Source organism: Mauremys mutica, chromosome 4 (assembly GCF_020497125.1).
Source record: "Mauremys mutica isolate MM-2020 ecotype Southern chromosome 4, ASM2049712v1, whole genome shotgun sequence".
NCBI classification, from domain to species: domain Eukaryota; kingdom Metazoa; phylum Chordata; order Testudines; family Geoemydidae; genus Mauremys; species Mauremys mutica.
Window position 1 is genome coordinate 159,419,611 of NC_059075.1, and position 24,565 is coordinate 159,444,175.

A 24,565-nucleotide genomic window follows, 5' to 3' on the forward strand; every position below is an offset into this window, starting at 1 on the left:
CACCAGAGTCCAGGGAATGTGCCCAGTCTCGGCCCATGTGCCAAACTTAGTGGGTTTTTGGCTGGCCCTGTCCCAGAAGAAAGGGGGAGGATTGAAGAGAAAGTACCAATGGGGAGAGGCCAACACTCCCAGTCAGCCTGATTGACAGGGCAGGCCGGCCAATGAGGGAGTCAGGAGCCCAGAGGCCCGTTCTCTGCGTGAGCTGGAGCTGCCGGAGCCAGAAGGGGGCAGAGCTAAGGGGAAAGCAGCAGCCTGAGCTGGGGCCGGGCAGAGCCAGGAGCTGGGACAGCGGAGACCAGGGATACGGGGCCGACCTGCGGGAGGAGCCGTGGGGCCAGAGTCGGGATACCGGACGCTGGCCGTGCCTCATGTAACACTGCAGCTGAGCCTGGGGAGCGGCTGGGGAGAGCGGGGGGGGGGGGGGGGGGTTGGGCAGAGGGCCCAGTGCAGGGAGACATCGCCTGACGAGGGGCCTCGCCGGCCCTACTCTCAGGACATGACCCCACCAGGAGGACCAATGCTGGGGGGAAGGGTCCTGCCCTCCTAGAGCCTGAGGGCTTAGGCGCCGAATTTCTAATCTGCCAAGGGGTGCCCCGCCCCACCCCTGCCCCTTCCCACCCCTGCTCTGCCCCTGCCCCTTCTTCCCGCCCCCTCCCTGAGCACGCTGGGCCCTCGCTCCCCCCCCTCCCCCCAGCACCTCCTAACGCCGGGAAACAGCTGGTCTGTGGCAGGCAGGAGGTGCTGGGAGGCAGGGACAGGTGCTGATCGGTGGGGCCCACTGACAGGCAGGAGGTGCTGGGGGGAGGGAGAGGCTTTGATGGGGGGCTGCCGGCAGGGGCTGAGCACCCACCATTGTTTCCCCCATGGGTGCTCCAGCCTTGGAGCCAGGGCCGGCTCCAGACCCCAGCACGCCAAGCGCGCGCTTGGGGCGGCCTTTTGCCGGGAGGGCGGCAGGCGGGTCCGGCGGACCCTCCGCAGTCATGCCTGCGGGAGGCCCGCTGGTCCCGCGGCTCCGGTGCACCTCCCGCAGGCATGACTGCTTGGGGCGGCCAAACTCCTAGAGCCGCCCCTGCTTGGAGCACCCACGGAGCCAGCGCCTGAGGCGTGTGGGCACCGCCAGAGCGAGTGTCTGACCCGTGGTGTCACCACAGCGCAGCCAGGGCCGGGGCAGGCGGCTGGGACGTGTGAGGAGCCGCCTGTGACTTTCCTTACAGCCCCAGAGATGGTTGTTTCTAGTCGCCCTGGGCCCTTCGGGTGGGGCCCCTTGTTCCTTTAACTTTTCCCGTTTCCCCTTATTTTCCTCACCACGGCGGCTGGTTTGAACTTACTGCCGAGGTCAGTGGGTCGGGGAAGCGGCCGGAGCAGAGCGAGCGCCCCGGGGTGGGGACGCCCTGGTCCCTCTCCTGAGCGACCCACGGCCAGACTGGGGTGAACCCGGGGCCCAGACTCGTCAGGGTGAGGAGGGGAGTCCACGTGGGGAGTCCTGCTGGGCAGGGAGGCCTCTGGGTAAAGGGAACTGGAGCGAGGACTCGGCTCCGTTCACCATCTAGAGCTACTGGGGCCCTGCAGAACCAGCTGGCTCCAGGGAGCCGCCCCGAGAGCCCAGCCGGGCTCAGGGCTCCCGTTACAGAACTGGAAATTGAAAGTGAAAGTGGGACTGAGCAGGGAGCGGCCAGCCAGGCTCTGTGCAGAGACAGACCCGCAGAGAGCCAGGGAGGCGGAGGGGGAAACCCAGAGACAAACGGAGAATTAACCTGGGGGTCTGCTCTGGAGTCTGTTCATCAGGGTGAGCTACAGGAGAAGAGTTGTGGGAAGGGGGAGCCCAGGGCTGGGCTAGCGGGGGCTGCGGGTTGGGAGTGAGGGGCACGGGCAGATCTCGGGGCGTGGGGGGACAGGGCTGGGCTAGCAGGGGGCTGTGGGTCGGGAGTGAGGGGCACCGGCGGAGCTGGGGAGGAGCCCAGGGCTGGGCTAGCAGGGGCTATGGGTTTCAGGGGGAGGGATAGCCCAGTGGTTTGAGTATTGGCTTACGACACCCAGGGTTGTGAGTTCAAGCCTTGAGGGGGCCATTTAGGGATCTGGGGCAAAAAAAATAGTTGGGGATTAGTCCTGCTTTGAGCAGGGGGTTGGACTAGATACCTCCTGGGGTCCCTTCCAGCCCTGAGATTCTATGTATCATTCTCTGAACTCCTGGGGCCCCCAGGAATCCCAAAACCCCACGAGCAGAGAGGCACTTGCCAGCCCTGCCCCCAAATGGGAGCGGCCAGCGCACAGCCGTGAACGGAAACTTACCAGCAAAGTGGTGAACACTAACAATAGAACCCAGGCGTCCTGGCTCCCAGCCCCCCTGCTCTAGCACGTCAGCCCCGGTGTTCCCATGTGCTGGCTCCTGCCCCAGTGAATCTCCCCAGGTCTGCGGGGTCAGAGGGATGGAGCAGCTCCGGGAGGACGTCACCTGCTCCATCTGCCTGGACGTCTTGAACGACCCCGTCTCCATCGAGTGCGGCCACAACTTCTGCCGGGGCTGCCTCGCAGCTCACTGGAGCGGGGTCTCAGCCCAGGGACGCCGCTGCCCCGAGTGCCGGGCTCCTTGCTCCAGGGGCAGGATGATCCCAGACACACGCGTCAAAAGCCTGGTGGAGAAATTCACTGAGCCTCTGCAGGAGGAGCCGGAGCCGGTGAGACCAGACGGGCCAGATAAGGGGAAAAGGAGCTTTCTCCTGTCGGGGATGCTGGGCCCAATCCAGCCCCAGGGCAGGGACTGCCTGGCTCAGGGGGGCAGGGAATGGGACACTCAGACTTGTAGGCCAGAAGTGGCGGGCAAACTTTTTGGCCTGAGGGCCGCATCAGGTTTTGTAAATTGTATGGAGGGCCAGTTAGGGGAGGAGGTCGTGGCCTGGCCCCCACCTCCTATCTGCGCGGCCCCCCCCAGACTCCTGCCCCATCCAACCCCCCTTGTTCCCTGGCAGCCCCCCCGGGACCCCTGCCCCATCCAACCCCCCCTCCTTCCTGACTGGCCCCTGGGACCCCTGCCCCCATTCCACTCCCTATTCCCATTCCCATAAGAATGTCGGGGCCTTTCCCCTCCAGGGAGCGCTGCCTCTGATCCAGCCCCAGGGCAGGAGACTGCCTGACTCGGGGTGTGGGAATGGGACCCAGGCTAGGATCCAGTCCTGGGGGGAATTGTCTGGCTCAGGAGGGCACAGGGCTCTGATCTGGGGGGCAGGGGACTGGCTGGCTCAGGGTGTGTGTGTGATGCGGTGCCTCCCCTCCGGGGTGCCACCTGAGGTACTGGGGTATCACTGAGCCCCCCTGTTCCATCAGCCTGGGCTCCCTCACCCTGTCCTGCTGCGCCAGGCCCTCCAGCCTCCTCCAGCGCACACCCAGGTAGGGACACACCCAGCTGCAGAGAGACACAGACACTGAGATCAGCTCTGCGTGGGGAGACTCAGCTCGGGAATTGCCCAGCTCTCAACTTCACACCCCGTCTGGGGTGTAAACCCGAAATGACACCGTTTTGCTCTGCACAGGGAACGGTACGGCGTAAGCTCAGGAAATTCGCCCCCTCCCTCAGTGTGGAGGAAGATTATGCAACGGCTTTTTGCCCCCAGTCATGAATTCCCCAAACTGGTTTTGGACTCCGCGTTGTTTTTGCTGATACAGACTAACCCGGCTACCACTCTGAAAACAAATGTATTAACTGCACAAGGTAGAGGTTAAGTGATTATAGGGGACGGCCAACAGATCAAAGCAGATCACTGAGCAAATAAAACAAACAAGCAAACTAAGCTTAATACACTAAAGAATCCGGTGGGAATGGGGCACGGGGCTCTGATCTGGAGGGTGGGGAACTGGCTGTCCACTGGGGGGGATGGCAATGGGGCACAGAGTGCTGACCTGCAGGAATGGCTGGCTCAGGTGGTGGGAGTGGGTCACAAGGCTCTGATCCATGGGAAGGGACTCACCATCTCAGGGGTGGGGTCCCAGCTCTGACCCTGCTCTCTCCCTGCAGCAGGGGTCGGAGGCTCAGATGGAGCCAAGGCGCCCGGTGCAGCTGGTGCGTCTGGACGAGGAAGGGGGCCTGACCCTGGACGAGGAGGCCCTGAGCCGCTGCCTGGAGCAGGGTGGGGTGGGGGACGCCCCCGTCTGCCTGGTGTCCATCATCGGGGAGCAGCGCCTGGGCAGATCCTTCCTGCTGAACTACCTGCTGCGCCGGCTCCGGAGCCTGGTGAGTGTGAACGGGAACAGGAGTGAGCTGGGGTGTGAGCGGCCCCATCCTGCCCCATGCTGGGGGGTCAGAGCTTCACATGCATCTGCGAGCATCTCCCATCCCCCAACATATCCAGTTAGCTGGAGCCATGGCTGGACCCTGGCATACCTGCCTGCCTGTCTGTCTGTCTGGAATGTAGCGTGTCTGGCTGTCTCTCTGTCTCGACAGAAGTGGCTCTGTTTGTCTATCAGATTACGAGTGCACCCGTCACCATGGATCCTCCCTGCCCCGCACTAGCACAATTAACCCCGTCCCCTCCCAAGGGTTTGTATCCTCAGGGAGGGGGTATCAGTCACTCTCCTCCCCCACCCTGCACTGACCTCCCCTTTGTTCCCCCTCTGGCAGGACGCGAGCGACGGGTCATGGATGGGCCGGGAGGAGGAGCCCCTGGAGGGGTTCGAGTGGCGAGTCGGCACCCAGAGAGTCACCAAAGGGGTGTGGGCCTGGAGCCAGCCCTTCTGGGTCCCGGCCGAGGGGGGGAAGGTGAGTGGGGGCATTGGGGGTGCAGAGGGAGGGGGAGGAGGCCATGGGAGGTGGGAGAAGGGGAAGGGGAACAGGGTGGAGGGCTGGGAACAGAGGGAATGGGGGAAATAAAGAGGGAACAAGAGATGGAGACGTGGGGAAGGAGGCCCCAGGGGAGAGATAACGGGGGGAATGAAGAAGAGCGAGAGGAGGGAGCTAACACTGGGGCAGGCGAGAACGAGCTGCCAGGTGCCAGGGGAGCTGGGCAGGGGGCAGCTCCGGGGGCAGAGGGGCCGTGGGTGGCTGGACGAAGCCGGGAGCTGACCTGGGGCTCTCACTCTTGGCCCCCAGGTGGCCGTGCTGCTGGTCGACACCGAGGGCTCCATGGACATTGAACGGAACAAGGAGACGAGCATCAAACTCTCTGCCATGTCCATGCTGCTCAGCTCCTACCAGGTTGGGGGGTTCCCTGGGGGGGTGATATGCTGCAGGGAGCGGGGTGAAGGCTCAGCAGGGGGCGCTCTCCCCTGATTGGCAGGACTGGCCCCGATGCCCCGTGCGGCGCTAGGGGGCACTGTGCTGCAGGGAGCGGGGTGAAGGCTCAGCAGGGGGCGCTCTCCCCCGGGGGTCAGGGCTGCCCCTGATGCCCCATGCGGCTCTAGGGGGCGCTGTGCTGCAGGGAGCAGGGATCAGGGCTCAGCAGGGGGCGCTCTCCCCTGGGGGTCAGGACTGGCCCTGATGCCCCGTGCGGCTCTAGGGGGCGCTGTGCTCAGGGCGGGTGACGTGGCTGGGAAGTGGCCTGGGGCGGCCGTCGCTGCTTGTTGCTGTAGCTCCGTCCGTCTCCTGATTATCTGCAGATACTGAACATTGGCCATCGGGTGAAGGACCCGGATCTCGAGTACCTGGAGGTGAGGCTGGGCAGCGCGACGCAGAACGTGGCCAGGCCAGGTTCTCCCGTTAGCCCCACAGGGTTATTATCCTTCCCCATGGGTCCTGTGGGGAAACTGAGGCCCAGAGAAACCGACTCTCCCACAGTCATGTGGGCCTCTGGACTCAGCACTGTCACCGCACGGCCCAACTTGGCTCTCTGCTCCCAGGTGCCCAGCGTGGGCCACTGGGCCAGTGTTAGGACCCTCCCTCGCCTCCAGCCCAGCTCCGCCATCGGTGGGAAGCTGCTGGGGCCAGAGCTTGGGGGGGTCGCTCTGCCCCCTGCTCTGCTCTGCTCTTCTCTTCTCTCCAGACTCTTACCCAGCCCCGTCGGGCTGAGCCCCTGGCAGTCGCCCCCTTAGCAATGTCACTGCTGGATACGATGTGTCCTGCCCCTGCACCGTGACCTGGGGCGAGTCTCTGTGCAGGGGAGGGGTTGGCTCTGGGAGGGATTTTTTCTGTCCTCGCTGCCCTGGCTCCAGTCACTAGGAGAAACCTGGCTAATGCAGAGAGACGGTGGCCTGGGAGAGCTCAGGGAAATGCCGTGTGGCCAAGATTGTTCGCAGTGTGAGCAGAGCCGTGGTTTGACTTCCTGGGCTGTGCAGAAAAGAGCTGGTAGCGTCCATCAGCCTGAGGCAATAGTGTTGTGTGTGTGTGTGTGTGGGGTGGGGGGCGGGATGCGCTTCTCGGGAGCACTGGAGAGAAGGAGGAACTGCTGGAGCTGAACTCGCTCCTCTGTGGGGTGCAGAGAATGGGTCGTGCACTGCCGGCCACCCCACCTGTGCCAGACCCCCAGGGCCTCCCCCACCCCTTGGCCGGTGCAGCCTCACACACTTCTCTCCGCTCCACAGATGTTTCTGCAGGTGGCTGAAGTGGTGGGAGAGGCCTATGGACTGGAGCCCGTTCAGGTGAGACTCTCACCATCACCCGCCCTGCCCCATGCAGCCCCACATGGCATCCCTGCCCCACTCCCTAGGGCTTGAGGCTTCTCCCCACCTCCTTCCCAGTACAGGGCGGGGACTGGCCGCCTCAGGGGATGGGGAATGGGACACGGAACCTTTCCCCTCTAGGGGGCTGGTAGCCCCGCCCTTTATAAAGGTTACCTGACAAATCCCATTACAAGACCCCTCTTTAGTTGCTTTTAACTTTGCCAAACTTTAACGGTTTGGGCTGAAATATTCCAGGCTTGTTCTCGGCCTCCCGCTAAATTCCTGCTCGCTTTCTCCTGCTGTTTCTGAGAACGAGGCTAAAGGAAAACACCTTGTTTTGAAAATTTGGAAAGAAAATTCTGATGTTTTTTGTTTTGAATATCTCCAGACACCCCCCACCCCCTGCTTCAGAGCAGGGACTTGAAATGTGGCAGGAGGGTGTGGCCTGTTTCTCAGAGATACCAGGGGCTGTTCCCAAGAAAATCCCCCCATTTCTGGCCAAGTAACAAGCCCTTGGATAATCTCGTATCTCCCTTGGATAATCTTTGCACGTGCTCAGGAGAGACTGGCTGGAGTTTAGCAGCAAATGTCTCCTTCCAACACCTACCACAGACGAGACAGGGCTGCTCCAGACCCTCTCTGACTGCCCAGCCGGTCTGGCTGGTGTTAACCCAGGTGTTTGTGTGTCAATGTAACGATTCCCCCTGGCTCTGGCAGATGCTGGCGGCGACGTCCCCTTGCAAACACCCCAAGGCCCTGGAAGTGCTGAGCAGAAGCAGCAGCCGCTGTTACCTGATGCCCTTCCCCGGCAAGCGGATCTCAACTGGCAGCGAGGGATCCCTGAGAGGTAACGGACCCGGGAGAGCGGCTCTGAGCCCCTGCCATGTGCAGAGCAATGTGACTGGGGCGCTGCTCCTGCCTGCACATGGAGGGCAGTGAGAAGGGGATCAGAGGAGGGGCCCGCATGTGGAACGTAGCGACAAGGGGGATGAGACAGGCCCTTGATTCCCCGACCATCGTCCGTCTCTCTCCCCTTCGCAGACATGGATGAGGATTTCCGGGACAGCCTGAGGGACTATGTCACCGCCCTGGTGGGCTTGGCCGGTCAACACGTCCGGAGGGACCGGCATGGGGAGCTGCTCACCGGGACACAGCTCGCTGCCAAGATAAAGGTGGGGATCTGCCAGCTGTGCTGCAGGGATCAGGATGGGGTGCTCCCCACTGGCAGTCTGTGATTAACCCAGTACTCATGTGGCATCGGTGTGTGGCTGTTCCCCAGCTGCCCCACCCCAGAGATGGCTGCATCTCAGCGCCAGGCGAGCCCTCCCTGTGTTCACAGCCTTTCTAAGCCCTGTGGAGTCTGTGACGTGATGGTTTCTTTTGGTTCCTTTGCAGAATTTATCTGATATGATGAAGAAACATCGCTCGGGCTTCTCCTATCCCTGTCAGGTACCGTTTCCGCCTCTGACCTGATTGTGGGGTTTCTCACCTCACCCATCCATACCAGGGCTGGGGTAGCACTGGGAGCTGGGTCCCTCCTACTGGAGGAGACTGGGAAAGGGTCTGGGTGAAACCTCCAGTTCTTGGACTACGAGGTACTCAAAGAATTTCTCTAGACGAGAGGGCGGCTGGTGATGAAGGTTTCACCTACGGACACATCTCGAGTCCTGACACCTGTAGCATCAACCAACCCTGCAGGTGCTGGCGGGCGAATGAGAGCAGTTTATCAGAACTGGCCTGGAAATGGGATTTTTTGTTTTTCCAGCCGAAGCCATTGAGTTTCCTGCAAAGCCCCCAAACGTTTCCATTTGGCAATGCCACCGAGGTGGCTCCTGGGAACTGTAGCTCATGCTCCTTGCATGCCCCATTCTCCTCTATGGGGCTGGGTGTGGAGAGGAGAACGGGGCAGCCAAACTACATTTCCCACATTGCATCATGGATCCTTATTTTGGTAAAGAGAAGCCCTGGACATTGTGGCCCTGGTGCATCATGGGAGATGTAGTCTGGCCAGGGAGCCCAGCATATACAGAAGAATGAGGCATCTGAACTACATTTCCCATAATGCAACAGCATCTCCTCTCTTGGTGTGTGGGCCATGACCCAGTGAATCATGGGAGGCAGATGTGGCAGCGGTGAGGGAAGGTGGCTTTAAAGCCACTATTGTGATCCCCGATATCCAGGACTAGGGTCCCTGGACCCATCGTGTGTGAAGGGTCCGAGCCTGAGGGCCTGGCTCCACTTGCAGATGTCGAGCGCTGTGAGTTAAACCCGCCTTCGGAGAGCACAGCTGGGAAAGCGCCGCAGTGCGTCCACACTGACAGCTGCTTGCGCACTGGCGTGGCCACTTGCAGCGGCATTGGGAGTGGTGCATTATGGGCAGCTCTCCCAGCATGCAAGTGACTGCAACGTGCTTTTCAAATGGGGGGAGTTTGACAGGGAGTGTGTTGGGCGTATGTGGGGGGAGAGAGAGTGGGGTTTTGGGGTGCTGAGAGTGTGTCAGTGGCTGTCTTGTAAGCTCAGACCCCCCTACCCCCCACCTTTCTTTGAAAGGGCACTTCCGCATCCCTGCACCGATTTCACAACAATGAGAACAGAGGCCACTTGATTTAAGGGGATTATGGGATGTTTCCGGAGGTCAGTCAGAGCCCTGTTGCAGTGTAGCTGTAGCCCCGCTGGACTCATGCTCTGGGAGGCCACCCAAAGTATCCCACAAGCCGACTTTCTTTCCTCTCTGGCCAGTCAAGTTTGGTGGGCAGTCCACTTTTCCCAGGCTGCACCACTAACAAGGGCAGAGCTGCTGCAGCTGGCGAGGGCGCTAGGGAGTCTGGGATACGGGTGGTTGCACTCAGGCCTGCACAATGCAGTGCAGATGCTGGAGGTCCAGGCTGGAACCCAGGGTTCAACTAGCCCTTACCTGGGGTTACAAATGATTCTAGATGCTCCAGCCCTAGGTTAACAACCCCAGGGGCTGCTAACTCGAGTGCTACTAACTCTGGCCTTACATTGCCATGTAGACACAGCCTGGAACTGGGGTATGGCTGTGCCCTCTTAACTCTCCAGCCTGGGCTGTCTCTCACACGGCTTTGCTAGTGACAAGCAGCAAACCCCTCCAGGTGCTGTGATCACTCAGCCATCAGCATGTGGAGCCCCACACCCAGCTAGGTTGCATGACTGCTCCCAGAGCCACTCACAACTCACACAGGGAAAGGCATCAGAGCCCTGGCTGGGATGATTTAGTTGGGGATTGGTCCTGCTTTGAGCAGAGGGTTGGACTAGATACCTCCTGAGGTCCCTTCCAGGCCTGATAGTCTATTCTATGGTTCTATGATCAGCCAACCTCCCAAGCCCCCAGCCTTGCACCCCAGAGCTGGACCAGCTCAGAAGCCCGACCAGTGTAAGTTTATTACCCAGTCTGCCCCTCCCTCGCTGTGGAGAGGACACACACCAGCCTTTGTAACCTGAGCTGAGATTTCCCCAGCACTTCAACCAAAACTCACTGGTTTAGGTACAATATAAAACAGGTTTATTAACTGCGGAAAGAGAGATGTCAGTGACTGTATGTGGTAGGCACAAAACGTCAGGGCTAGTTACCAAAGAAAATAAAAGATAAACTCAGACTTTAAATCTTAATCTTTATTAGACCAACCAGCATTTGGTCAAGCAGTTTTTCACACCCCACAGGAGGTTACAGGTGGGTAATAATCCTTAATCCGCCGGCTTCCCCTCGAAGCCTGGGGCCAGTCTCCCCCATTCACGTCTCTGTCCCCCCAGCGCTCTCGTTGCTTCCAGCACAGGTCGGGCAGGAGAAAGGCCCAGCCATGGTGTCGCTGTCCCCTGTTTTATACCCTCGGTCCACGTGCCTGGAAAGCACCAGCCCAGACACGCCCTGGGGGGCTTTGCTGAGTCACAGACTTGAGCGATCCCCCGTCGCGTGATGCCTGCGCAGCTCTTACATCACTGTAAATCCCTTGTTTATATCCCCCCCCGCTGATTAATGGTCATTTAACCCCTTCCGGGGAGTGGATCCCCTCCTCTGCTGTCACTGGAGAACTGGCAGTGGACAACTCTCAAACTCACAACATAGTTCAGTAGCAACGGTACAGAAAATCTCATGTTAAGTATCCCTCTACAGTTACTCACACCTTCTTGTCAACTGTCTGAAATGGGCCATCCCGATTATCGCTACAAAAGTTTTTTTTCTTCTGCTGATAATAGCTCACGTTAATTGATTAAGCCACTTAAAGTTGGTATGGCAACCTCCACCTTTTCATGTTCTCTGTATATATCTGTCTTCCTACTGTATATTCCACTCTATACATCCGATGAAGTGGGCTCCAGCCCACGAAAACTTATGCCCAAATAAATTGGTTAGTCTCTAAGGTGCCACAAGGACTCCTCGTTCCTCTGCAATAGCCTCGCCAGAATAGATCCATAGCAGAGACTGTTTTGGAGTCATTGCTCCTCCACTACAAGATTTAACCCAGATTTTGTCCACCAAAACCTGTCTCCGGAAGGTCAATGAAAGCCCCCAAATACGGCCAGACTTCTAAGAGCAGGTGTCACTGACGTGCTGTCCGGCATCAGCCTCTGGTCGAGCTCACCTGGGGCAGGGTTTCCAAAATCCTTGGCTAGAGGAAAGTGCACAAGTGCAAACTACAGATCAGGTCAGGGAAGGGAGTGGACGCTGGGCTGCCGTGAGGGTCCGACTGGAGACTGGCAGTACCAGAAACCCCAAGCGGCTGCCACGCTGCCTAACGGCATTGCTCTGTTACCTGAGGCTGCTGCAGTGGAAGCTGCAGCCACGAGTTGGAGACACGGTCCCATAAACTGCAGCTCACCCCAGCCTTGTCCTCTCCACACAGATGGCCATCGCCTTCCACAACCAGAGAGTCATGGACAGCGCAAGCAAAGACCATGCTGTGTTTCTGAAAGAGAAGGTGAGAGACAGGGGTTGTGGCCCCACGCAGGGAAACCCCAGGGAACCATCCCGGCCAGTTCCACAGGCTATAGGATTTGTGGCAGGAGACAGAATCTCATATCAGCTTGTAGGGTGGCTACAGACATGGGAGACCCCAACCCCAGCACAATGGGGGCCCTGAGCTCAGTCACAGGAGTGAGGGGAAGTTGCTGTGCTGTAGCCAGAGGGTCCGTTGGTGGGACAGGGTCACACACTTGCCCTTTCTAACAGCCTTGGATCCCCCTCCTCTCCCATTCAACGCAGGACGGTCTGTCCCGGCACATGGACGACTGTCTGAAGGTGACGCCGAACGCAATGGCTCAGCAGTTGGCGGAGCAGCGCACGTCACTGCTGGGGCGGTGCCGGGAGGAGATGAAGGAGCCGGAGGAAACCCTGCTGACGGCGCTGGAGGAGGAGCTGACTCAGGAGGCGGAGACTTTCCTGGAGACCTATGGGAGGTGCTATCAGCATCATGCCAACCAGAGAGCCAAGCACAGAGCCCGCCAAGACCACGCTGACTTTCTGAAGGAGAAGGTGAGTGACAGGGGTTATGGCCCCATGCAGGGAAACCCCAGGGAACCATCCCGGCCAGCCCCACAGGCTATAGGATTTGTGGCAGGAGACAGAAGCTCATATCAGCTTGTAGGGTGGCTACAGACATGGGAGACCCCAACCCCAGCACAATGGGGGGCCTGAGCTCAGTCACAGGAGTGAGGGGAAGTTGCTGTGCTGTAGCCAGAGGGTCCGTTGGTGGGACAGGGTCACACACTCGCCCTTTCTAACAGCCTTGGATCCCCCTCCTCTCCCATTCAACGCAGGACGTCCTGTCCCGGCACATGGACGACTGTCTGAAGGTGACGCCGAACGCAATGGCTCAGCAGTTGGTGGAGCAGCGCAGGTCACTGCTGGGGCGGTGCCGGGAGGAGATGAAGGAGCCGGAGGAAACCCTGCTGACGGCACTGGAGGAGGAGCTGACTCAGGATGCGGAGACTTTCCTGGAGACCTACAGAGAGCGCTATCAGCGTCACACCAACCAGAGAGCCATGGACAGAGCCCGCCAAGACCACACTGCCTTTCTGGAGAAGTCGGTGAGTGACGGCAGGTGTGGCCCCAGCCAGGGGAACCCCAGAGAAACAGCCTGGTCACCTCTATGGGATTCAGGGTTTGGGGTAGAAGATGGGAGTTAATATGTCTGGTTCCCAGGGTGGCTGCAGAGATAGGAGACTCCAAGCCCAGCAGAACAGGGGAGGGGCCTGACTCAGCAATGGGGGGGTGCATTGCCCAGTGTGACGTGAGCCCCAATCTTGGTCGGGGTCTTTGCAGCACTTGCCACATCTAATCTTTGCTGTCTCCTCTCCCAGAACGTGTTTACCTCCTCTGAGGAGTTTGTGGCGCAGCGCACGAAGTTGCTGGAACGGTGCCGAATAGAAATGCTGCCGAAGACAGAGTCCGCGCCGAATGCAGAGCTGATGAAGGACAAAGAGGCCCTGCTGAAGAAGCTGGAGGCAGAGCTGAAGCAGAAGGCTGAGCGGATGCTCAAGGCGGCTAATGAGAAGCTCAAGAATATGGCGCTGGGAGCTGGGGTCGCCGCACCTGCTGGTGCTGAGGTCGTCACAGCTGTTGGTGTTGGGCTCATCACAGCTGCTCGTGCTGTGCTTGCAGCCACGGCTGGCACTTCCATTTAGGCGACCTAGGCAGTCACCTAGGGCGCCAGGATTTGGGAGGGCGGCAGGTGGCTCTGGTGAACCTCCCGCAGGCGTGCCTGCGGAGGGTCCGCTGGCCCCGCGGCTCAGGTGGAGCATCCGCAGGCACGCCAGCGGCAGGTCCACCAGAGCCACGGGACCGGCGAGCGCCAGAGAGCCCCCCAACGGTGTGCCGCTGTGCTTGGGGCGGCGAAATGACTAGAACCGGTCCTGCGCCTAAGGCGCCAAAAGCCCTGGTGCCGCTCCTGCTTGTAGCAGCTTCTCGTGCTGGGGTCGTCGCACCTGCTGCTTCTGGGCTTGTTGCACCTGCTGGTGCCGGGGTCATCACAGCTGCTTGTGCTGGTGATAGGCAAAATATATCCCACCTATTCAGCTTGGGTTTTTGCATGCTTGTAGCCTTCGCCCTCTGTCTCACTAGGCCCAAAGGCCTTTAGTCAAGACAACTGTCATATAAAGAGCAAAGGTTTGGACTTCTGCAAAACATGTTTATCTGTATAAAAGGGCACCCGGGGAAAACAAGGAACCAGAAAAGGGGAACTAAGAAGGGTTGAGGTGCCCAGTTAAGATGTACAAAGTTTAACGCTTCTTGCAAAACGTAACCGCAAAGTAGGGGTCTTGAGACAGGCAGACGACCAACGAAATCGGCCAAAAAACAATAACAGGAAAAACCAAATATGGAAAAGTACTGAAGTAGCTTGCTTAATTTGCCATTAATAATCCCAAATAAGGGAATTTAGTAAGTGATGCTTTGTGGTTTTAGCCTTTATAAGCGTGACAAAAACCTATTGATACAGAGCAGCTACCCCTTGCGTGGGGCCACGTTGACTCTCCCTGCATGCATGCTTGTACACCAATAAAGTGCCTCAGGCTGTCTGATTCAAAATTCTACGGTGTGGTTGATTTTCCACAACACTGGGCTTATCGCAGCTGCTGGTGCTGGGCTCGTCACAGCTGCTGGTGCTGGGCTCATCACAGCTCTTGGTGTGGGGGTCATCGCAGCTGTCTGGGCTATTTTCAGCTAGTATAACTGAGGGAACAGCTATTGCTGCTGGTGCGGGCGGCATAGCTGAGGTTTGGTCAGGCTTGGGCGAGGGTGAGCGAGTTAGTGGATATGAACTGTGCTGAGGCCACCACCAGCCAAGGGGAGGAGGGGGACAGCACTGAGGAGGTGTGTGATACGGCCCCCCCGATCTGAACAGTGCCCCCCCGCACTGTGAGGTGATGAATGGATTGACGGGGCTGCAGCGCGGCACAGACCCGTCACCCACAAACCACCCCAGAGTGGGGGAGTCGTCGCCCAAAGATTCTAAGAAGGGACATTGGTCCAACCCGCTCCTGACAACCTCCAATGACTGTGTGACACCCAGGCCCAGCGGCACCCGCTGGCGGAGGGTTCAGTGCCCTGTGTCAGCAACTCCTAACAGCTCTGGAAAACTTGCCACACCTAATACACCTCTGTCCTGGTGTTTAGCCGGGCCCTTCCAGTTATATGCGATAGGTTGTCACGGAGTGTGGGGGAGTCAGGCCCTGCACCCCCAGGCTCCCTGCCGATTCACCAGGACTCTCAGCCAGCCAGTAAAACAGAAGGTTTATTTAGACGACAGGACCACAGTCCAGGACAGGTCTTGCAGGCACAGATAACCGGATCCCCCCTGTTAGGTCCATCTTGGGGCCCCACAGCCCCCCTCGGGGATCAGAGCCCTCTCTCCCTGCTTCCTCTCTTTCCCCAGCCAACTCCAGTCTGCCCAACCCCCTCCGGCCCCTCCTCTCTCCTCCGCTTCTTTCCCGGGCCAGGAGGTCACCTGACCCCTTTGTCTCCCACACCTTTAGCCAGCACCTTTGCAGGGAGGGGCCCGGCCATCAGTTGCTAGGAGACGGAGCTTCAGGCATTTGGCAGCATGGCCTTTTGCTGCTAGATACTTAGGAACTGTACCCAGCCCCCAGTGCGAACAGTCCCACTTCGTCACACCTCTCCCCCCTTCGAGACCGAACTGAGCGGGGTCACTCCAGCCAGTGACCTGGGGAAGTTCGAACCCACCTACATTCCCATGGCTGCCCCAGGGTCCCCCCCGATCTGGGGGGAGAGTTACCCCAGGTCATTCCAGTTTCCTGTCCCCCTGTAGGTCGGGGGGACTCGAGGGCACTTGCAGGTTGCAGGGGGGAAGCCTTATGCCGCCCGCGCCCTTTCCCCACCCCAGTACCCCTGGGGTGCACGCTGGGCTGGGGCCTTCTCCCCACGTTCCAGTCTGGGGGGCTGTGATTCGGGCTCTCTCGGTTCAGAGCCCCCCTTTTGACCCTGGCCCCCCTCTGGACAGGCTCCTCGGGGCGGGGCGAGGGTCTTACAGCCATCTTCCCCCTGTCCCGGGCCTTCCTCCCCCTCTGGCAGAAGTCACAGGAGCGGCAGTGCTGCCGGACATGGGCAAAGACCCCAGGCCAGTAAAAGCTCCGTAGCAGCTTCTGCTGGGTACGCCAGGCTCCCGGGTGCCCTGAGGGGGGAATGTCATGGGCCTGGCACAGCAGCTGGTGGCGATACTCCTGGGGTACCACCAGCTGCCTCCTGATCCCCCCCCATTCTCGGTACAGGAACCCCTTCTCCCACAGGAACCTTTTCCGGCCACCTCGTCCCATGGTCTGTCCCCCCCCGAGGTTGGCCAGGTCCCCTATCCTCCGCAAGGAGGGGTCTTCCCGCACCGCGGCCTGGTACTCAGCCGCTGGGGCAGGGGCGGGGATCTGCTCTCTCTCCCCGGCTGGGTCTGGGGCCACAGCCTCTCTGAGCCCTGTCCCTGGGCGTTTCCTCCCCACCAGGTCAGGGTCCGGTGCCCCGGGAAGAGTACCTTCCCCGGTGTCAGGGTGCAGAGCCCTGCGCCGGCTCTGACTACGGTTCACGGCCAGGGCACCCCGGGTGTTACTGGGCCAGTCCTCGAGGCCCCCCCCCATTAACACCTCCGTGGGCAAATGGGGGTGCACCCCCACATCCTTGGGGCCCTCCTTGTCCCCCCACTTCAGGTGCACCCTCGCCACAGGCACCTTGAATGGGGTCCCGATCACACCCCTCAGGGTCAGGTAGGTGTTGGGCACCATCTGATCTGGGTCCACCACCTCGGGCCGAGCCAGCGTCACCTCTGCGCCCGTGTCCCAGTACTCAGTGACCTCCCTCCCGTCTACCTCCAGGGGAACAAGGCACTCGCTCCGGAGGGGCAGCCCCGTGCCCACCCTGTAAACCCAAAACTCAGGGTGGGGAGCATCCAGCCCCTCGGAGGGGCGGACCCGGGGACCCCCTCCCTCCTTCGCAGGTGGTACGCAGCCAGCCCCCCTTTCCTGCGAACGCTGCCCCTCATCCGGCTGGGTCTCTACCAAGTTGACCCGGTGTGGGGTTGGTCTGCTCAGTTTGTCCCGGAGCTTGGGGCACTGGGCCCGTATGTGACCTTGTTGGCCACACTGATAGCAGCCCATGTCTCGTGGGTCCCCTCGAGTGGGATGGCTGGACCTGACGCCGGATGTTGCCCTTTGGTGGGGGTTCTCCCTTGGCCCCTTCTGGGAGGTCCCATGGTGACTCTCTCTCTGCGTTGAGGCAGACCTGCTCCTTCAAGACGCCTCCCTATTATCCCTTGCCCGACTGTCCATATATTGGTCAGCCAGCTGGCCTGCATGCTGCGGGTGCTCCGGCTTCTGGTCCATCAACCACAGCCTCAGGTCCGACGGGCACTGCGCATACAGGTGCTCCAGTACGAATAGGTCAAGCAGGTCCTCTCTAGTTTGGGCCCCAGCTGTCCACTTGCGGGCGTACCCCTGCGCCCGGTTGACCAGTTGTAGGTATGTGACCTCCCGGGTCTTATGTTGACTCCGGAATCTCTTCCGGTACATTTCCGGGGTCAGCCCAAACTCGCGGAGCAGGGCCTCTTTGAACAGGTTGTAGTCCCCTGCCTCCGCCCCTCTCATTCGGCTGTACACCTCCACGGCGGTGGAGTCCAGTAAGGGGGTGAGGAACGGGATCCTGTCTGCAGGGTCCACCCGGTGCAGCTCGCAGGCATTCTCAAAGGCTGTCAGGAAGGTGTCTATGTACTCCCCCTCCTTACGCCGGGCCAGGAAGCTCTTATCAAAGCTCTTTGTAGGCTTGGGCCCCGCCTCACTCCTCGCAGCCGGGGCCTTGCTGTTGTTCAGCTGGGCCAGGTCCATCTCATGTCTGCGCTGCTGCTCCTTCTCCTCCCGCTCCTGCTGGCGCTGGATCTCCTCGTGTTTACGCTGGTTCTCCTTCTCCTCCCGCTCACGTTCCCTCTGTCTCTCCTCATGCTCCCTCTGTTTCTTATGATCCTCCAGCTCTCTCCGTTTTTGTTCCCTCTGATCCTTACGCTCCTCCAGCTCTCTCAGTTTTATCTCTCTCTCCAAGTCCAGCCGCCTGCACTCCACGGAGGCCGAGCGTCGCCGGGACGATCCCCGGCTGTGGGGTGAGCTTCGCCGGGCCGATCCCCTGCTGGCCGGGGGGGTCACGGTGCCCTCGGTAGCTGGGCTCCTCCTCCCCCTCCCCCTAGGCCTAGGGGTGGGAGGTCTCGGGAAGCCCTCAGCGGCCAGCTGACCACTCCCAGCGGGGACAGACACTGGTGCCTGCGCTGCATCTGCCCGGCTGCTTCCCTCAGAGACAGGGATTGGTTCATTCCCGCGATCTGCGTCCTCCAGCTGGGCCTTGGTGAGCTTCCCACTGTGCAGCCCCCTCTGCTTGCACAGCTCCACCAGCTCACACTTGCGCTGCGTGGCATACATCTTCCTGCTGGCCACTCGCAGGCCGGGGTGCTCGCCGCTCCCCACGGGTTCCAGGGGGACCCCTAGTGCGCCAGTCCTTGAGGTCACCACCTCTTTGCCAGGGTCGAGCTGCAGCCTCCTCCACCCCTGGGATCGCTCGCTGTGATCCCTCGGGTGACCCTTGTTACTGCAAAGTCCTTCTCTCTGGTCACACTCCCCCAGGGGTTAATTGCCCCTTTGTTTTACTGCTCCCCAGTCACTTACTGCAGGAAGCGCCGTCCACGGGGTGCAGTCATCCCACCCCTGCCACCAGTTGTCACAGAGTGTAGGGGAATCAGGCCCTGCACCCCCGGGATCCCTGCCGATCACAAGGACTCTCAGCCAGCCAGTAAAGCAGAAGGTTTATTTAGACGACAGGAACACAGTCCAACACAGGTCTTGCAGGCACAGATAACAGGATCCCCCCTGTTAGGTCCATCTTGGGGCCCCAGAAGCCCCACAGCCCCCCTCGGGGATCAGAGCCCTCTCCCTGCTTCCCCTCTTTCCCCAGCCAACTCCAGTCTGCCCAACCCCCTCCGGCCCCTCCTCTCTCCTCCGCTTCTTTCCCGGGCCAGGAGGTCACCTGACCCCTCTGTCTCCAACATCTTTAGCCAGCACCTTTGCAGGGAGGGGCCCGGCCATCAGTTGCTAGGAGACAGAGCGTCAGGCATTTGCTGCATGGACTTTTGCTGCTAGATACTTAGGATATGTACCCAGCCCCCAGTAAGACCAGTCCCACTTCGTCACAGGGGGTCCTTCTGTTCCGGAGCGGAAGGACCCCCCCGCCAGCGAAGACCAGGAGCGGAAGCTCCGGGGACCTGGGCCGGGCCCCGCAAGAGTTTTCCGGGTCCCCCGGAGCGAGTAAAGGACCCCGCTCCAGGGGCCCTGAAAAACTCTCGTGGGAGCCCCTGCGGGGCCCGGGGCAAATTGCCCCTCTTGCCCCCCACTCTGGGCGGCCCTGCTTTGGTGGCACTTAGGTGGTGGGTTCTTTGCTTGCTCTGGGTCTTCGGTGGCGGGTCCTTCAGTGCTGCCGAGGACCTGGAGCGAGTGAAGGACCCGTCGCCGAAGTGCCGCCGAAGACTCGGAGCGCCGCCTGGTGAGTACAAGCCCCACGTGTTTTTTTACATGTTTTTTTCTTTTTAGTCATCCCTGCCAGGGGCCCGTCAAAACTGTTCAAATTAGGCCCCGCACTTCCTAAAGCCGGCCCTGGCAGCAGCAGCAAGTTTAGCAAACTGAGAAAGGATATAAAGGAAAACTTAACTGGTGTATAAAATATTTGAGAAAGAAGGTTCTACGTTTAGCTCTGAACGAGGAGTGTGGTTCAGTCGGTTAAAGCGGTTGGGAGTGCCCTCCCTGGGGTTTTATCCTGGCTCTGAGAAGAGAGTGCGGGTAGTTACATGGTCTTGTAAAACCTTGAATTTATTCCCCCAGTGTCTGGTTCTTTTGTGTGCATGTGTGACGATGCTGTTCTGGCGGGACCCAACTGAGAGTGCCAATTCAGGACCAATTGCTTAAACAGGGCAGTTACAGCCCTAGGCTGGGGTTTTTCCACCTCTAAGGCAAACCCAACCAGCCAGACAAAGAGGACTTTGGTTTCACCCCACTGGCTAACCACAAGTCACACAAGCAATTTCCTTAGACACTCCAGTCTCCCAGTATCCCCACCAGTGCACTCGTCCTGGGGATGAATGGTTATGAAAACCAACACTCCAATAAAGAAAAAAGGTTCTCTCGATCCCAAAAGACCAAGCCCCAGACCCAGGTCAATATACACATCAGATCTTACCCACAAATCACGCTGGTGCCAATCCTTTAGAATCTAAAATCTAAAGGTTTATTCATAAAGGGAAAAAGGTAGAGATGAGAGCTAGAATTGGTTAAATGGAATCAATTACATACAGTAATGGCAAAGTTCTTAGTTCAGGCTTGTAGCAGTGATGGAGTAAACTGCAGGTTCAAATCAAGTCTCTAGAACATTCTCCGCTGGGATGGGTCATTCAGTTCTTTGTTCAGAGCTTCAGTTTGTAGCAAAGTCCCTCCATAGGTAAGAAGCAGGATTGAAGACCAGATGGAGATGAGGCCTCAGCCCTTTATAGTTTCTTTTGCAGGTGTAAGAACCTCTTTGTCCTTACTGTGGAAAATTACAGCAAAATGGAGTCTGGAGTCACATGGGCAAGTCGCTGCACTTTGCTGAGTTACAAGGCGTATCTGCCTTCTCTCCATGGGTCAATTGTGTAGCTGATGGTCCTTAATGGGCCATCAAGCAGGCTAGGCAGAGCTAACAGCAACTTGTCTGGGGTGCCACCCAGAAGCAGAGCACAAGTTTGAAATACAGACAGGATAGAGCCAATATTCATAACTTCAACTAAAAAATGATACAGACACACAGACAGCATAATCATAACCAGCAACCCAGAACCTGGTCGTAGACACCTTATATGACCCCCTTTACATAAGATTTGGTGCCACTACAGGCCCTTGGTTGCAACCCATGTTCTATATGGTCCCAGATTATATCAATAACCTCACAGCATGCCAAATGGATGGCGGGAGGGACCTTTTTTACTGCTTTTAACTGGTTTTGGGCAACTCCGTGTGTTAATGCAACAATTCTAGGTGTTAACCTGTTTCATTTCGGTTTTTTACTTTGAAATTCTTTTTATTCACTCCCCTGCGATCGAGTCGCAGCTCCTGTCTCCTAATGAGCTCTGTGAACTGTTCCATTTTTAACTCCCTCTGATTTACCAATTCAGGGACGTATTGTGAGCTCCTCTTTCCTCCTGTGCACGTACTTGTCCCGTTCTGACAGGCGCCCGCCTAGGGCTCAGCTGAAGTCTAACCAGAACCTGGTGTTTATTATAAGCTGGTGGTTGCAATGCAGTGGACCCCGTTTCATCTTTCAATTTTGCTAGGCCCCTTTTCCAGTTCTGTCCCTGTTGCTCAGGCACGGGGGAGCGACCTGAAGCCTGCAGTTCACCACCGATATTTATAACAGGGGCCGGCACATCTCTCTTTTGTAGGTGTCTTACAGCTGGTTTCACGGTTTTATTCTGTTCCTGTGCTGGCTGCCTGGGGGCTGCTGGCTGCCCCGCAAGGAGCGAGAGCAGCCAGGGCTTTGTGGCGTCTTCTGAGTCTTTTAACACTTTTGTTGTTTCTGTTACTTGCCCCACCAATGTTGTGGCCTGTTGTCTTAACCAGTTAACAGCCCTGGTTATTGTTTGCAATTTTCTACATTTCAAGGCTAGTTTCTGCCCTAGACTTATGAATTTCATTCCATGTTTCTTCCCCACTATATTTTTTAAATTCATGTGACCTTTCTGCCCCTCTGAGTTGGCAGCAACAAGGGCCGGGTTCAGTATCCAGGGTTCCGTTTCAATAACACAATGCAAAACCGGCTGGAGCCCCCACCCAGTGACCTGGGACAATTACATACCCCCCCCACCGGGCGCCTCTAAGAGGCAACACTTCCCCACTCGCAAGCACAGAGTCTGAGAGTATGGCTACACTGGTGATTTGCAGCGCTGGAAAGCCTCCACCAGCGCTGCAATTAGTAAGTGGCCACACCTGCAGGGCACTTCCAGCGCTGCAACTCCCTGGCTGCAGCGCTGACAGTACACCTCACTCGGCATGGGGAATAAGGATTCCAGCGCTGGTGCTGCAGCGCTGGTCATCAAGTGTGGCCACACACCAGCGCTGTGATTGGCCTCCAGGGTATAAGGATGTATCCCAGAATGCTTTTAACTAAATTACTCTCTTTGTTTTGTTATGCAGCCTCTCTTTGTTTTGTTGTGAACGAGCTCCGCACGGAGCTCCGTTGCCGTTGCCGCTGCTGCTTATCTAAAAAACAAACAGAGCTCCTGTTTGCTGTGATCAATCTGTACCTGGCTGTAAACAATCAAATGAGAGGCAGGCAGGGAGTGAGTGAAACAGCGGGGAGTCGTGTTGGCTGCAGGCTGTTTGCAATTAAGAGTTAAGACTAAGGGGTCGGAAACATGTTCTGATTTTTCAAGGCAGGAAGCTAAACACACAGTGTTGGCTCCAAAAATCCCCTCTCTCTCTCCCCCCGCTCCCTGTCACACTAGACCCCACTCCACCCCCCTCTTTTGAAAAGCACTGTTGCTGCCACATGAATGCTGGGATAGCTGCCCATAATGCATTGCTCCCAATAGCGCTGCTAATGCTGCAAACGTGGCCACACACCAGCGCTGGTAGCTGTGAGTGTGGCCACACACCAGCGCTGCAAACTACCAGCGCTGCAAACTGTAAGTGTAGCCATAAACTGAGTGTAGCAAAATCTTTTTAGTAAAGGAGGGAAACAATGCGGCATCACATTGGGGAAACACCACAAACAGGATTCATAACACAAAAAACCCACCCCCAAGCTAGTCTGGCAGTGTCCTTTTCCCCTCAGGGTCTTAAGTCCAGCAACCCAAAAAATCACCCAAAGTCCCAAAAGTCCAACACCCCAAGAGTCTCTGTCCGTGGTCAGTGCAGCCCCAGAGTTCAAAAGTTTATCTGCAGAGTTTTACCTCCCAGCCTGGGTGGAAATGGGGGGCATTAAAAGGCACCTTACATGGTCTGAGGCCGACTGCCCCACCTCTCCATGGGGTTCTGCTGCAGCCTTCACCACGAGCCACTCCACCAGCCGCTGCGCTCCACCAGCCGTCCCATGAGGCATTTTTAGGCGTTTGTTCTGCGATGTTTGGTCGGGATGCAATTTGTCCCGATATTTTGCACTCCTGTTTTTTTTTTAATTGTTTTGTTTTGTTTTGTTGTTCTGCCGGCGGGACTCCGATTTTTCCCCCCTTTGCTGGCGGGACTCCGGGACTCCCTTCCCCCCCTCCCCGCTCTTTTTTTTTTTCCTGCCAGCACTGAGTCCTGGGGAAAACACCAGTATGTGAGCATGGAATTACTGGCCGTATTCTAGTGCACACGCACAAGGGGCAGCATTCAGGTTGTGCGGGCCTGGTACTGCCATTGCCTGTTTTTGAAGCCCTTTGCATTGCAACCGTCATGTGCCTTTAGTGCAGGGGGAAGGCAGAGCAGGCATAGGCGGCGAGTTCTATGGGCCCGTGGAGCCCAGGCCCCACCAATAATCCCGAGGGTGGGCCCAGCTCCACCAATGTTTGGGCCCCAGGCCCTGTGCTTTGGGGGTCCCCGCGTTGCAATGCCGGGTGCTCTCACTGCAGCGGCAGCTCCCCGGAGAGGCCCCAGCAGCAACTGGGCTCACAGCCCATTGGCCGGGAACCCCAGCCAATGGGAGCTGCCGGGGGCGGTGCCGGAGCTGCCTGGCCGCGCCTCCACAGCAGGGAGGGGGAGCGAGCCACCGGCAGCGTCTGAGCCCTGGGCAGAGCAGCAGCAGGGTCTGTGCCTGTCAGACAGACTCAGCCGGTGAGCTGTGGGGGCAGCCAGACACAGAGACACAGCCGGGGAGGGGGGTTTGGTGGGGACAAACACACACAGCGGGGGGGACGGGGACAGACAGACACAGCCGGGGGTGGTGGGGGCAGCCAGCCAGACACAGCCAGGGGGTTGTGGGACAAACAGACATAAGGACACAGCCAGGGGGGTTGTGGCACAGACACACACAGCCGGGGGTGGTGGGGACAGACAGACAGACACAAGGACACAGCCAGGGGGTTGTGGGACAGACACACACCAGGACACAGCCAGGGGGGTTGTGAGGACAGACAGATGGACACAGCCGGGGGAGTTGTGGGGACAGACAGATGGAGCCGTGGGTGGGGAAAGGAGCAGCAATGGGCACCCCGGGGCTGGTATAAAATACACAGGATGGGGGGAACTTCCTGAGGGGACTATAGCAACACCCCCCGCAGAGCAGACCCAGGTTGCAGCTGGCTCCGCCCATCACAGCCCCCTGCCCCACAGAGACCCACACAACCCTCTGCCCCCTCGAGAGACTCCCAATGACCCCTGTGCCCCTGTCACTCCTCTCCAGAGAGCCCTCCCCTTTGTGCCAGCCCACTCCTCTCCCCCACTGCCTCCCCTCCTCCAAAGCTCCCTACAATCTCCCCCTTTGCCTTCCGCCCCCCAGCCCAGCCCAGCCCATTGGCCGGGAGGCTCCCAGTCTAGTGGCTATCAGCGCCCATGGGAGCTGCACCTGAGGCAGGGTGCCTGCCTGCAGATGCAGACCTGCCTGGCTGTGCCTCCACAGCACAGGGAGGGGGAGCCACAGGTGAGCAAGCCCTGGTCATCATCACAGGCCCAGTAATTCTCTGGATATTTAATTTCACTGAGGCAAAATGTGTGCAATTTTATGGGTTGAATGATTGAATGACATAATACCCACCTGCCCGCATTGTCCATCACTAAGACCAGTAATTTTGTCAAGTGTTTGTTGCACAACATGGTGGTGCCTACCCCTACCTTGTGCTTCAGGGGGTGATGGGGTCCAGGGCAGCCTGTTATAGAACTACCTGATTAGTAATTGGATATGTTGGCTGGCATCTTTTTTTACGTGTTCGCTCCCCCTGATGTTAGAACCTGGCTACAGCACTGGGGAGGGGAGCTTCCTAGACCTGTG

At 58.6% G+C, this 24,565-nt stretch overlaps 2 protein-coding genes across 2 annotated transcripts; both read left to right on the plus strand.

Annotated features, from left to right (window-relative positions):
- Nucleotides 1-2,342: 2,342 nt before the first annotated feature.
- On the plus strand, nt 2,343-3,103 carry LOC123369193 (tripartite motif-containing protein 30A-like). Its single transcript, XM_045014552.1, has 2 exons — nt 2,343-2,893; nt 3,088-3,103. The coding sequence occupies exons 1-2, from the start codon at nt 2,427-2,429 to the stop codon at nt 3,101-3,103; spliced, it is 483 nt and encodes a 160-aa protein (XP_044870487.1). The 5' UTR covers nt 2,343-2,426.
- Nucleotides 3,104-3,201: 98 nt separating this feature from the next.
- Nucleotides 3,202-14,128, plus strand: LOC123370027 (RING finger protein 112-like). The gene is made up of 13 exons (XM_045016180.1): nt 3,202-3,706; nt 4,010-4,225; nt 4,613-4,750; nt 5,081-5,185; nt 5,587-5,637; nt 6,508-6,564; nt 7,303-7,432; nt 7,627-7,757; nt 7,981-8,034; nt 11,448-11,522; nt 11,807-12,076; nt 12,361-12,630; nt 12,904-14,128. The coding sequence occupies exons 2-13, from the start codon at nt 4,028-4,030 to the stop codon at nt 13,225-13,227; spliced, it is 1,803 nt and encodes a 600-aa protein (XP_044872115.1). The 5' UTR covers nt 3,202-3,706; nt 4,010-4,027; the 3' UTR covers nt 13,228-14,128.
- Nucleotides 14,129-24,565: the final 10,437 nt, after the last annotated feature.

Coding starts and splice junctions, on each gene's coding strand:
- LOC123369193 (XM_045014552.1), top strand. CDS start 2,427: ATGGAGCAGCTCCGGGAGGACGTCACCTGCTCCATCTGCCTGGACGTC.
- LOC123370027 (XM_045016180.1), top strand. CDS start 4,028: ATGGAGCCAAGGCGCCCGGTGCAGCTGGTGCGTCTGGACGAGGAAGGG. Junction 7,433..7,626: donor CAGCGAGGGATCCCTGAGAG/GTAACGGACCCG, acceptor TCCCCTTCGCAG/ACATGGATGAGGATTTCCGG. Junction 8,035..11,447: donor GCTTCTCCTATCCCTGTCAG/GTACCGTTTCCG, acceptor CTCTCCACACAG/ATGGCCATCGCCTTCCACAA.